The 14,816-nt window shown below is 46.1% G+C and overlaps 1 protein-coding gene across 12 annotated transcripts in view; it reads right to left on the bottom strand.

Annotated features, from left to right (window-relative positions):
• LOC139754662 (transcription factor 12-like) overlaps window positions 1-14,816 on the bottom strand; it is a 723,853-nt gene that overhangs the window by 245,763 nt on the left and 463,274 nt on the right. Inside the window, exon 1 of one of the 12 annotated variants that reach the window (XM_071672198.1) lies at window positions 5,305-5,995. The exons of 2 other annotated variants lie outside the window; for them this stretch is intronic. In XM_071672198.1, coding sequence (XP_071528299.1) covers window positions 5,305-5,742 — 438 coding nt within the window. In that variant the 5' untranslated portion in view covers window positions 5,743-5,995. Of the gene's footprint in view, window positions 1-5,304; window positions 5,996-14,816 lie in introns of those variants that run through there. 9 more of the 12 variants (XM_071672199.1, XM_071672196.1, XM_071672203.1 and 6 more) reach the window with 9 other exon arrangements.

The following is a 14,816-nucleotide window of genomic DNA, read 5'->3' on the forward strand; positions in this document are numbered from 1 at the left end:
TTATTAGGAACATCATGGAACATTATCATCACACAGAAAATCAAACATATCGTCTGATTATATACAAATGTAACGTTCCACGTAACACTTGTGTTACCTACAGAGCAGCTTAATTACGGCCAGTGAATTGGGGCGGAAATATCAATAAATTTATATCAAGTTCGATTAATGAATTTATATTAAGTTCTTAGGTTAAGGACGGGGTAATCCAGACTAGAGTTATAGGTCTTATGTCACTCAGTTCCTTACAAGTAGGGAAACAACTGTATGAAGTATGCAGTTTAACGCCTCTGACCTGACCCTGACCCTTATGGGTCAGGTCAGACGCATCCTCACTTAATCTGGGTGGGATTCCCGGCAACGGGCAAAGCGACCCCCTAGCTGTCCGCCATGCTATACACGCCACAGAAAAAGAGCGGAGGCGCATATACGATGCTCAGAGTTCATCTTAATTCTAACGTAATGAAGTTAGTTACATTATGTGTGGGGGGAGGGGGGGGGGGAGCCAGACACAAAGAACTACTTCAGGGCAATGAACTGAAGGTAACCCCCCCCCCTCCTCCTCCTCCACGATTATCTAGGCTGCTATGTTAGATTAGATTAGCAGTTCCCCCACGATTATCTACGCCGCTATGTTAGGTTAGGTTAGCATGATTAGAGTCAGATTAGTGAAGACGGCTAACCTACGCTAATTCACTTTGGGGAGGAGGGCGCATCTTCAAGTGATCCCCAAACTGTATATGAGAATATAACTGCTTCCTTCACACTATTCATAGGATGGTAAACAAATACATGTTACAAGTGGTAACACATCAGGTGTGGGTAACGGGTTACCTGGCTATAGATCATCACGATGCAATACTTGAGTGAGTTACGAATGTGTTCGGCTCATGACAAGTTAAGTTGCTACGTAGTAAGCCATTTGCTGGTGACCACAGGTCCCATATGAGATTAAAATTCCAGAGAGGGACAGCTATTTTTCTCTTCCAGGTCACTGGGAACATATGGTAAGACCCGACACACAACTCACTGGCCTGTGGCCGATGGAGACATCATTCGACAAGTGACGATCACCATGCAATGGGTAGTGGGGTATTAGACGAAGGATATCAAGTGTGCCGAGGTGCAGGAGGAGCACAATCTGCCTGGTCCCACATTTCACTACCACACTGCCAAACACTAGTGCTAAACAGCACATCTTCACACCAAATCACAAAAGAAAATCCACTCTTGGAACACTGCTTCTTGAAGTAGCTCTCTCAAGGTATCAAATTCAAAACATTCAGCAGGCGGACCTTAGTCAACAGGAAAAAGGCCCAAATTACTTCTTACAGCACTCCCCAGAAACTATCCTTCCCTAAGCTTAAATCTGAGTTTAAACGAAATATTGCAAGCCGCTCTATATGTCATGCATGTCTTAGAATTTGTTTCATAATCCCTTTACTGGGCGCTGACATATAACCAACAGAGCTCTAACCTTTTCTAACACAATATTAAGGAACACTGAAGGAGAAATGACTCCAAACTGCTCCGATACCATCAAGAAGTGAGATATTGTCAAACACCATAGAGTTTTCAGGGCATGTGACAGGATGTGAATATCAAAGAACATGTAATTGATCTAATTGCTTTACGGAGCGTTGCGTGTAATTGGTGAACAGTCGCCATAAGATGATAAGGACAGCTCTACAGTCCTAAGGGACGGGATATGAGACAGAACAATTACTGGGAAATGGTGGTGTACCAAGAGAGAGAAAACCGGAAATGTACAGTCAAAAACATGCATATTTTGCCTCTAGTTCTTATGTAAAAACAATGTGACTATTCACATATCTGACTCCACTAACATACGACTCTTTGCCGTCGCGCTTCGTGGTGTTTAACTCTCTGGTCTGGGATACAGCACAGTAAGGGAGGAGGGCACGGGCTCCTACCTCAAGGTCCGGACACACTGGGACGTGATCAGTGTGTGGTACGCTATGAAGCAAGGCTCCAACCCACTACCAACGTACCGCACTATCAACCCCACTTTACTGAAAACACTGATGCTGGGTTACAGCTCCTCTCTCTCTCTCTCTCTCTCTCTCTCTCTCTCTCTCTCTCTCTCTCTCTCTCTCTCTCTCTCAAACACACACACACAACAAAAGCAAAACTAAACTTCGCCACGTCACCGTCTTACAAATAGGTTGTATAAGTACGAACATGTAGCGCACACCATCACGTAGGTGGACAGCACACGCTGTAATGCTCATCGTCCTGTATGTGTGACCACACCTCGTACTCGACACGCGACATACCTTGGCGTGTATACATTTCTATGTTCTCGCCCAGTGTGACCGGCCGTAGTACACCAGGCATGCGTTCGCGTGGTCCATACGACCAGATCATGCACCTATTTCAGTTGGCAACCCTTTGAGCAAGACGTTACGATCCTCGAGCACGACGGCGCGACCTGTGGGTACGATGGAGTGACCTGACCCTTAACGATTAGGTCAAGACTAAGCCTAACATCCAGGGATCGAACCCACAGGCTCTAGACTCCCTAGAGGATAGGACGACTGTCGTAAAAGTGGACACACACACACACACACACACACACACACACACACACACACACACACACACACACACACACACCGATCAGGAATCCATCAATATAGCAACACAATAAGGAAGCTCATTTACTGCGAATCATCAACAGTGTCGTAAAAATGGTCATCTGCTGACACAGGCAGGTCAAGGAAGGCCACCACATTCTGACACCACCATGACGGTAACTTTGGGTAGGGTTACCTCACAACCACAACACAACCGACCACTCCATGACACCATCAAAGATCCCAGAAGTCAGCTGACACGACCATACAGTGGGCCAGGCCTGCTGCAGATACCACCATACAGTGGGCCAGGCCATCAGCTGACCCGACCATACAGTGGGCCAGGCCTGCTGCAGATACCACCATACAGTGGGCCAGGCCATCAGCTGACCCGACCATACAGTGGGCCAGGCCATCAGCTGACCCGACCATACAGTGAGCCAGGCCATTAGCTGACCTGACCATACAGTGGGCCAGGCCATTAGCTGACCCGACCATACAGTGGGCCAGGCCATCAGCTGACCCGACCATACAGTGGGCCAGGCCATCAGCTGACCCGACCATACAGTGGGCCAGGCCATCAGCTGACCCGACCATACAGTGGGCCAGGCCATCAGCTGACCCGACTATACAGTGGGCCAGGCCATCAGCTGACCCGACCATACAGTGGGCCAGGCCATCAGCTGACCCGACCATACAGTGGGCCAGGCCACCTGCAGACACAACCGTACAACAAAACAAGAAGTTGGGCCGCCTGCTGACAGCTCTTGAGCAGACAATTTGCAACGCAAAGCAGGACGGGCTACCTGCTGACAACAAAGCATAATGGGCTACCTGCTGACAACAAAGCATAATGGGCTACCTGCTGACAACAAAGCATAATGGGCTACCTGCTGACAACAAAGCATAATGGGCTACCTGCTGACAACAAAGCATGACGGGTTACCTACTGACATCCAAAGAGCAGGATGTGCCATGGACACGACCACAGACTCGAGTGGCCACCTTCAGACAATCATACACTGAGGTGGGCCATCTCATGACGAGTACCCTGATGACATCACCACAGAGCACAATGCGCGCCTGCTGACATTATCATACAGCATGTAGAGCACCCTGCTGACATCATCACAAAGGATGATAAGCGTCCTGCTGACATCACCATACATCATGAGAAGTACCGTGACCGCTCAAAAAAAAAACCCTGCTGAAACATCAGTCAGCATGACCAAGCTGACATATTTTTACAGCATGACAAGTACCTGCTGGCATCATACATCATTAGCATCTTGCTCAATCATCATACAGCAGGACCAGCGCCCTACTGACATCAACGTACAACATGAAAAGAACCCTCCTGACATCAAGCAGCATGACGGGCACCACCCTGCTGACATCACCAACCAGCATGAAGAGTACCCAGCTGACATCAACAGACAGCATGACGAGTATCCTGCTGACATCGCCAACCAGCATGATGAGTACCCTGCTGACATCACCAACCAGCATGACGAGCACCCTGCTGACATCACCAACCAGCATGACGAGTGCCCTGCTGACATCACCACATAGCATGACCAATGTGGCATAACTATACAGCATGACGAGTGCCCTGGCGACATCATACAGCGTGACAAGCGCCCTACTGACACCACTATACACCATGACCACCCAGGTCCCATAACCCAACAGGTAGGCAGCCAATCCATGCACTCACGTGACCTGACTAATGCTGACCATCCCGTGTGGCGGATGGGGTCAGCAACAAGACAAACTAAAAAGCTCTTGTAGCCTCAGCAGGTGTACCGAGCGCCGACTCTCTAGATGTAGGTGCCACCATCTCCAGGTCGCTCCAGAGATTTACCTCTGGCGGACGTAAAAATCAGCCATATGGCATGAAGGTTCCGGCGCTCTTTAACCAACACCTGAAGATGCCGAACCCTCGAGTCAGTCTGTCACGAGGCGGGGAGAGCGGCGGAAGGGCCGGACACTCCCGCACCCCCAGATCCCTTTCACAAAAAGGGTCGGAGGCTCCTACTGATGGCGTGTGGGGTGAAGCTAAAATGAGCGGGTTGGTGAGCGCCCCCAGATTGGACACAGGAGAGGAGGGCAGCACGGGGAGAGGGGGAGCTGCACCCGGGGCAAGGCGCGGGTCACGCACGGTCACACCTACCACAGGGGTCATCGCCTGACCTCACTCGCCTCACTTTTCACATGTGACCACGACATATGTTCGCCAATACGTTACCCTCCCACTTCTTAACTGTCGTCGTATTTCTTTTATTCAAAGACCACAGACTTGCTTAAGAATACAAGATACTTAAGTAAATATTCTACCAAGAGAGAAAAAAAAAGTCTTCCCAGTTTCCCGTCAAGATAAACGTCTTACAAACCAATTGTATGTTTTTTACACGTGGCTTGTCCTCCCTGTATATCATGAGCTGTTATTTACAGACACGAAAGGCAGCACATTACAAAGGCAAAGTACTGAGGCGCGAGGGTGAAGGCCAGTGACAGTGCGAGGCCAAAAGAACGAGCGTCCACAGAGATGGGACACCGGATGCTGGCGACAAACCTCAGCTCCCCAGGACCACAACAGTAAAGGTCAGGGCGTCCCCAGCCCCTCTAGCTCTTGCACCAATCACAAAAATATATCAACTTAGAAATACTGAGTAGGAGCCAGCGTGCGGCCCTACACCATGCTTACCGATTGCTGTCCTGCATGAAGAAGGCTCCCGTTCGTCGTGCCACTCGTCTCTCCTCCCAGTACGCTGACCACTCCACGCAAGTGGGAGTAAGGGTAGGGGCCCATGGTGGCATGTCGCCGTCCATGGCTAGAGTGGTGGCCGCGAACATGAGCTGCCGAAGGCGCCATGTGCATGGTGCGTGTCATGAGGGCACCGTTGGCCATGTGTGTCACTCGCGTGGACCCCGGATGTCGATCACTGCCATGACTTCCAGAACACGCCACAGACGTTATGGAGGAGCCGCCAGGGAGTGGACTGAGAGGTTGGGGAGACAACTGCGTTGGAGGACTGAGGCCCGCATGACCACCGTCCACAGGAGACTGTACGCTTGGGTATCCGTTGACATTGGGCTGCATCATGCTCACCGCCGCACTGGCTAGATTATCACATAGTATCATCAACACTAATACACACTCCTCACTATCGGTGCACTACACTGCTCTCACATCCTCCCCCACATGACGCTGACAAATAAGCACAACAGTAAGGCTGGGCAGAGTTTGTGTAAATCGCGAGTACGAGTGGGAAGTGCTGGAAGACGAGGCGCGGGCGTGGAGTGCGCGAGTAGTGGTCGCGCCCAGTGCAGCCACAAGACTGCCGTCGCGCTAGGCCAGCCAGCCAGCCAGCCAGCCAGCGGCCCCCGAGCCCGCCACTCCTCACCACCGCAGCCACCACCCGTGCCCAAACACTCACTCACAACAAAACACTCAATCCATCACTCTATGCAAACACTTAATTCTTTATCCCTCCTTATCATGAATCACTCAAATCTACAGAAAGGACAACAGGAAATGATGCTAGCAGCAGTAATACTGGCTGGCCACCACAAGATAGGCGTGCGTTCGTTTGTGCGTTGCGTTAGGAGCGGGTAGACTGCGAGGCACCACACAGCTAACCTTGCCAGGGCCGTCCTGCTCCACACCACAACACCCACACACTCGCTCCCACAACACTCACCATCACCGCCACTATCATCACACCCCCAGAATACGTCCCTTGAGAGGGAAATAGCAGAGGCTTGCATCAAGGAATACCCCAGGAGGGTGAGCAATAGAGGAAGGATGTAGGCTGCAATCCAAAGAGCATGGGCCTCCTACACACTCCTCCCGCACTCCAACACGCCATCCCCACTGTACCAACTATTAACCAAAGTCAGCGTTCAGCTACGTCCCATCTGCTTTCTGTTGTTAGCCTCCCACTGGTGGGCAGGAGCGTCAGTGAGAGGTTTTCGACCCATGTCAGCTGATTACATGGTTATCAAGGCACCGCAATGGGATATAACCAACTAACTACCACATGGAATCTGAATTTTCACCTGCACTAACCCACTAGAGGAGATAACGCATACGCCACCCATAAGCAGATAATGCATACACCATACGTATGCTTAAGGTGTATACGCAAGGTCAGTAGCAATACAGGATCACCGAACAGGCTAGGTCGTCGTCACAGACATTCACCCCTCCACAGTGATGAATCTAGCAGTCTATCTCGATGGCAGATAAGACTAGGGCAACGTAACACCATTTTTAGATAAGGCTGGCGAAGTGTCACAATAGCCTAAAGGTCTTTTCCATGTTATCACCTGTGTAACCGCTCGGTGCTGATAAACTCCCTAACTAATGCACTAACTGCCACCTTACCCAAATGAACCAGCCGCTTCACGCCCGCCTCCTCCTCCTCCTTCCTGCTCCTCCCCCCACTACCAGTGTATGTCTTGTGTCGTCATTAAAACAACCTACATACAACCAGGGAGGTAACACGAGTAGTGTTGTGGTAAAATAGGGCGTCGAAGCAATGACACCAACGGTTTCCTCTGCTGGCAGCGCTCACAAGTTACCTCAACGTTGCACACCATTCTCTGCAACATCCAATACTCAGTCCAACAACAAATCTTCAAAACAAACTGAAAAAGTAATTATTCACAACGCGTAGTACTGTCCACAATGATCTTACAGCTTGGAAATGATCGCCCTTAAGTATGGACTGACGTTAAGGTCGACAATCCCCCTCACACACGGGAATGCTGGCTTCTACTGCCTGCCATCAGTGAGGTTGCTTTCCCCAAACAATCTGGGTCGGATCACTCCACTCTGGCCTCAGGCAGCAGCTTCTTCACAGAATCCCATCTATAAGATCCCCCTTTTTCTGACCGGAAATCGCTTAACCTCTGACCCCAATGCAGTCTACAAGACAAACAACCAATACAGAGGGCCAGTTTACCCAGCTATCTGGCCTTGATTCTCAACTAGGGAATCCAGTTATGTCTTCTCCGAACCTGAGACTATAAGCATCAAGGCCCTCTTGGTGAGTCAATATGTCTGGCTGTGCTCACGTGTCCTTACTACGCGGACCAACTACAACATAAACCACATCGCACAACACAAGACGTTGGCTTGAACTCTGGCTTTACAAGCGAGGTTGGCTTATATCCTCCCGTTATCGCGGATCCTCAGCGCTATCAGATAAACCGATTTAACAAAAGATAAACACAAAACTTTTTACCCTGCGTAACATTCGGATATTTTGTCCTTGCCATTTGTACTTCAAGCTACTCCCAGTTGTTCTTAGCGGTAATTACTTTAACAAGATATTAACAACGGTAATGATAACATTAACAAGATATTAACAACGGTAATGATAGCATTAGACGATATTAACAACGGTAATGATAACATTAGACGATATCAACAACGGTAATGACAACATTAACAAGATATTAACAACGGTAATGATAGCATTAGACGATACTAACAACGGTAATGATAACATTAGACGATATCAACAACGGTAATGATAGCATTAACAAGATTAACAACGGTAATGATATCAACAGACAATATTAACAATGGTAATGATAACATTACCAAGATATTAACAACGGTAATGATAACATTAGACGATATTAACAAGGATGATGATAACATTAACAATATATCAACAACGGTAATGATAACATTAGACGATAATAACATCGGTAATGATAACATTAACAAGATATTTAGAACGGTAATGATGGCATTAACAAGATATTAACAACGGTAATGATAACAAGATATTAACAACGGTAATGATAACATTAACAAGATATTAACAAAGATAATGATACCATTAGACGATATTAACAACGGTAATGATGGCATTAACAAGATATTAACAACGGTAATAACATTAACAAGATATTAACAACGGTAATGATGGCATCAAGATATTAACTACGATAATGATAACATTAACAAGATATTAACAAAGATTATGATAACATTAGACGATATTAACAACGATAATGATAACATTAACAAGATATTGAGAACGGAAATGATGGCATTAACAAGATATTAACAACAGTAATGATAACATTAACAAGATATTAACAAAGGTAATAACATTAGACGATATTAACAACGGTAATGATGGCATTAACAAGATATTAACAACGGTATTGATGGCATTAACAAGATATTAACAACGGTAATGATAACATTAACAAGATATTAACAACGGTAAGGATAACATTAACAAGATATTAACAACAGTAATGATAACATTGACAAGATATTAACAACGGTAATGATGGCATTAACAAGATATTAACAACGGTAATGATAACATTAACAAGATAGTAACAACGGTAATGATAACATTAACAAGATATTAACAACGTTAAGGATAATATTAACAAGATATTAACAACAGTAATGATAACATTAACAAGATATTAACAACGGCAGTGATAACATTAAGAAGATATCAACAACGGTAATGATAACATTAACAAGATATCAACAACAGTGATGATAACATTAACAAGATATTAACAACAGTAATGATAACATTAACAAAATATCAACAACGGTAATGATAACATTTACAAGATATTAACAACAGTTATGATAACATTAAACGATATTAACGGTAATGATAACACTAACAAAATATCAACAACAATTAACAAAGGTAATAACATTAGACGATATTAACAAAGGTAATGATGGCGTTAAGAAGATATTAACGGTAATGATAATAGACGATATTAACAACGGTAATAACAAACGATATCACTAACGGTAATGATAACAAGATATTAACAACGGTAATGATGACATTAACAATATATTAACAACGGTAATGATAACATTAACAAGATATCAACAACGGTAATGATAACATTAACAACGGTAATGATAACATTAACAAGATATTAACAACGGTAATGATAACATTAACAAGATATTAACAACGGTAATGATAACATTAACAAGATATTAACAACGGTAATGATGGCATTAACAAGATATTAACAACGGTAAAGATAACACGATATTAACGCTGATGATAACACTAACAAGATATTAACAACGGTAATGATAACACTAACAAGATATTAACAACGGTAATAACATTAACAAGATATTAACAATGGTAATGATAACATTAGCAAGATACTAATAACAGTAACGATAACTTTAGACGATATTAACAACGGTAAGGATAACATTAACAAGATATTAACGGCAATGATAACATTAACAAGATATTAACAACAGTAATGATAACATTAGACGATATTAACAACGGTAATGATAACAGTAGACGATATTAACAACAGTAATGATAACACAAGACGATATCAACAACAGTAAGGATAACACTGCCTACACAGCTCAATTTCACAATGGTATTATTGACACTGCCAGTACGAGATTATCCGCTGGCGAGAATGTATATGTTGCTGTCCTCTCTCCCTCTCTCCACACACACACACACACACACACACACACACACACACACACACACACACACACAGCCAGGCATCGCTGGGAGTTCCACGCTCGCTGCACAACGGGAGGCTGGCCCTGTGGTATGCCCCACACTCGGACCCACTACAGAGAGGGAAGGATATTCAGAAGGCACCGCAGGGACTCCAGGTGAGTGCATGAGACACGGCGAATATCACAACTGGACCATTATTGACGAATCAGGATCTGGCCTCTCACCTGACCCTAAGGGTCAAATCGAGGGCTTGGCCTTCTTATTCCGTCGTGCACAAGGGTCATCCCATCGTATTCAGCTTTGTTAGAAATAGTCGTATAACTGTGTTCCTGGAGGCTCGGGTGACCTAAACTTGACCTGGTGTGATGTCACCCAGGTCCGCTGACCCAAGGATCAGTGCACACCGTCCGCACGGGTGGTTACCCCCAGGTTCTGATGGCTGTGTGGGACCTTCTACCAAATACTTCAGGCAACTGGTGGAAATAACGGCAGACGTCTGACCTCACTCATGTCTTTACCCTATTAACCCACCTCACTTAAGGGGCGGGAAAAACAAAACTTACACACGCCTCCCAGACATCTCTCAGCACACCAAGTCCACGATACATCTTTCAGCATCTAAATCCATGGCACCTCTCTCTCAACACCCTAGTCCATGCTGCCACACAGCTCATCATCCACGTCCAGGACACACACACATCATCATAACATCTCTCCACACCTACGTCCACAATACGTGTGAACATGAAAAAAAAAAACTTGTCAACATTAACAGAGGGGCGAGGAGTCTGCGTGTGTGGGGGGGCGGGGAGAGGGGACTTGACTGAATCATCTAGAGTCTAGAGCTTCCAGCGCCGGGACCGGACGCTGCCGTATCCCTCACGTAACGCAGGTCATAACTACAAACACAGGTAAAATCAGTCTTGTTTACAGCAATGTATAAAATGTACAGCAAATTCACTAAAACCCATCTAAAGATTGCCCCCCTCCCCCACCAAAAAAAGGTACTGTAGCCGAACGTAGCCTATAAAAACGTTGGGTGGAGATGATTCATTCATTGTGAAAAGAAAGAAAGAAAGAAAGAAAGAAAGAAAGAAAGAAAGAAAGAAAAAAGAATGAGCAATCTAGGGCATCGTTAACATCTGCTCTACCCTTCCTTCACTCTCCCATTCTGTCTCTCACGTACATAAAGCAACTCTCTTTGGTTCCCGCTTCTGCTTTAACTCCACCTTGGATGACTCTAACATTCCTTCATTCCCTGATGCTCCTCTTACTAATCCTATGTCTCTCCACGTAATCTCTCTTCGAACTGACCGAGATGCGCTTCTCTCTCTGAACATAAGCAGGGCTTATGATACTGATGTCATCCATTCCCATGTATTGAGACAGTGTGCCTCTGAATGGCACATGTCCTTGCTCGTCCGTTTAGTTTCTGTTTAAGAACTAGAACTTACCCTTCTTGGAAGCAGGCGTTGCTACATACCATCCCTAGGCTAGACCATGCAAGTACTCGGCAAGCTGCTGCGTGACATGATTACTATGTGGCCGTTTTGTTAACTGCTTCTTCCCCTACACGTCAAAGCTATGGGACTCTCTACCCTCTCATGTCTCACCCAGTAATTGAGCAGGTGCATTTTAAAAGACGCGCTTTTCACTTCCTCCTATATTCGTATATTCTCTCCCCTGTCTCTTCCCCTTTTTTTCCCCCCATTTCATTAACCTCTCTCAATTTCAATTAAGGCCCGATCTTGATGTGGGCTCCGTCCGTCCGTGACTGGAGCCTCCAACGTTAAGAAGGAAGAAAAAAACAATAGTGGCCAACAACACACGGATCTTGATAGACGGAAAACATGAAGCTGGTGATGAGCTAATTCTACTCATGGATGGACGAATTCGCTTCAGATGCATCAATGCAAAGACTAAATAAAGCTAAGGGAATAACCAGTCACTAGCTATTCTGTATGATGAGTGGAATGTGGCTAACATGACTAACTACCGTGTATCATACAATTGGGGGAATGTGGCCACATTTACGAACTATTCCAATACGTTATGTAACGTGGCTAGAATGGCTAACAACTGCATTTCATATGATGACGGGGAATGTAACCAGATATGATATTTTCCCCCTTAGATTGGAGGCTTCAGTCACGACACCAAGGCCAAGCCTTAATTGAAATATAGAGAGGTTAATGAAACTGAAAAAGAAGAGACGAGGAAAATCTCTCCTTTTTTTTTTTTTACGAATTTTGAAGGAAGTGAAAAACTGGTTTTTAAATTTTCAAAAATGCCAGGTCATAGTTACTGGGAGAGACATGATATATTATGAGGAGAATGTAGCCACAATTACGAACAAAATACATAATATGTGATAACAGGAATGTCGGCAAAGTTACACAGAACTGCATATTACATGATGAGAGGAATGTGGCCAGAATGACTAACACAACTGTGTACTCGTGTGATGAAGTGGGTTGAAGTCAGCTCTAGGCTAATAGGTAAATTGTGTCTTGTTTTTGTATGTGTGTTTTGTTCTTGTGCTGTGTAAGGCAGTATGTGAAGCCCGTTCATGTGTTGTGCCTGTGATAACTAATTATGTGCTGTGGGAAGAGAGTGGAATGTGGATCTGTCTCTTAAGTTTGTATTGATATTTTTTTTTTTACACGTGAATACAAACTTACCTAGCAAAAGCCAGGTACCCATCTATCGACCTGCCCGGATGGATGGACGAAGGAATCGAGTGAATTGAAAGGATAAGGTTGAGAGTGCTTGCCTGCAAGATGCTCCTGACGGGGGCTCTCCTATAAGCGTCATATCTTCAGTGGAACAGGTGCCATGTAGGTCATCTTGAGAGGCAACAAGAACTCCCGGACGTAAGCGATATATATTCTTCGTTCCATGGAGGTCTACTTAGACACCCCCCCCTCCCCCACTCACACGATAAAGAAGTCATGAACCGAGTGATGTTGTTTACATTAAGTCTAGGAGAGCGATCATGTAGGCAGTGAGCGGGTGTGGAGGGTGAGGTGGGTGAGTATGAAGAGTGGCAGGTATGTGAGCGCCACCAACCAACCTTGGTGGTGGAGGCCAGCGTCCCGTGCCCGCCGCCCGCCTTCCTGCACTCCGCTCTTGTCGTGGGTACGTACACCTCCCTCCATTACCTCCACATGATACGCACGCTTCCCTCCATACATACATCTCCACATGATACGCACGTCTTCCTTCCCCACTACAGCACTAAATAACGCGCACGCCTCCCTCCCTCCCAACTTATCCGCATGACACGCATGCCTCCCTTCCTCCCTACATCTTCACATGAAACCCACGCCTCCCTCCCTACCTCCTTAAACATCCTCATGAAACGCACGCTTCCCTCCCTCTCTACACATTCACATGACATGCACGCCTCCCTTTCCCTACACCGCCTCCATAAGACCCGCATGTCTCCCTCCCTCCCTACATCTACATATGATACGCATTGTACTACGCTGACAACACGCCTGTATCCGAATAAACATTCTGAACACACTACCTTCAATTACAGTGTGTATCTTTTAGTAACGAATGCAGGTGTCCTGGGGCTACACAGCACGGGGGCCTTCCCCCAGCACAATGGCAGCCCCGTCTCCGTACCTTTCCCACAACACAAGCTTCCTACACGTACGTACGGACGAACGTTCTCCCTAGTTACCCATCTCACGCTGGGGCGTCTCCACTGTTCCGAGGCACAAACTCACATGAACCAATTTTTTTGTTTCTCGCATAAACTAAACCACGTTGTAACTGCCGCAAGAAATACAATACCTCTTTGGAATTACTTCATTCATCATCTTCAAAATTTACCCTCACCCAGGCGCCCTTCTTCAGACATCCAACCCCGCGGGGGTTTCTACCACGACTCCAGTCAGTAGCAGGGCAATGCACTGTTCCCCATCCATCCCCACCACACATCTCTACGCTCACGCCGTTACCCCCTTCATTAGTTTTACGGGATATCTATTACGCAACCTTGCTTCAAATAGAGAGGGCATGTTGGTGGCACTGAATCTGGGGCGCGGAGAGGAGAAGGTGGACGTGTATTACAGCAGCCCAGAGCAGCGTAGAAGCGGGCGGGAAAGCAGGACACGTTTGACCACTACTATAAGGAGGGTGCCGTAACCCCGACTATAAACCACAAGCGGAACCTGCGAAGAATGTGGATAAACCAACTATAACCAAAGACACACGTATAATGCAGACTCTCCCCCCTACACACACCCGAGTTGTTGTTTTTTTTTCATCTTTTTATGGATAATGCATCAATGGTATCTTCCTGCCGAGTGCTCGATCTGTTTGTGGCAAACTGGAAAAAATCTACGGATTTGCAATCCTATCCTTCACAAGACCTGCGCATTTGCACGCACGTGTGCGTCACCCCCTACTCTCGCGGCCACACAAAGACAGACAAAACAAAAAAAGGGCCACTAGTGCGCCCCGCTCGTGAGGGAGGGCAAGTACTGATGCTGGTCACAATGTTATACACAATATTAGCTCTACATCAGACATGCATCACTGGAAGATATAAACATGGCGGGTGAAGAAAGGAGGGATTCCGACACACAAGGAGAGGCTGGATGGCCATAGAAGTGGGTGATACAAAAACATGTATCACAATCTCGCTTACCAGAATGTCAGTTCGGTATTCATCACCGTGCAGGAC

The sequence above is a fragment of the Panulirus ornatus genome, chromosome 17, assembly GCF_036320965.1.
Source record: "Panulirus ornatus isolate Po-2019 chromosome 17, ASM3632096v1, whole genome shotgun sequence".
Taxonomy (NCBI): Eukaryota; Metazoa; Arthropoda; class Malacostraca; order Decapoda; family Palinuridae; genus Panulirus; species Panulirus ornatus.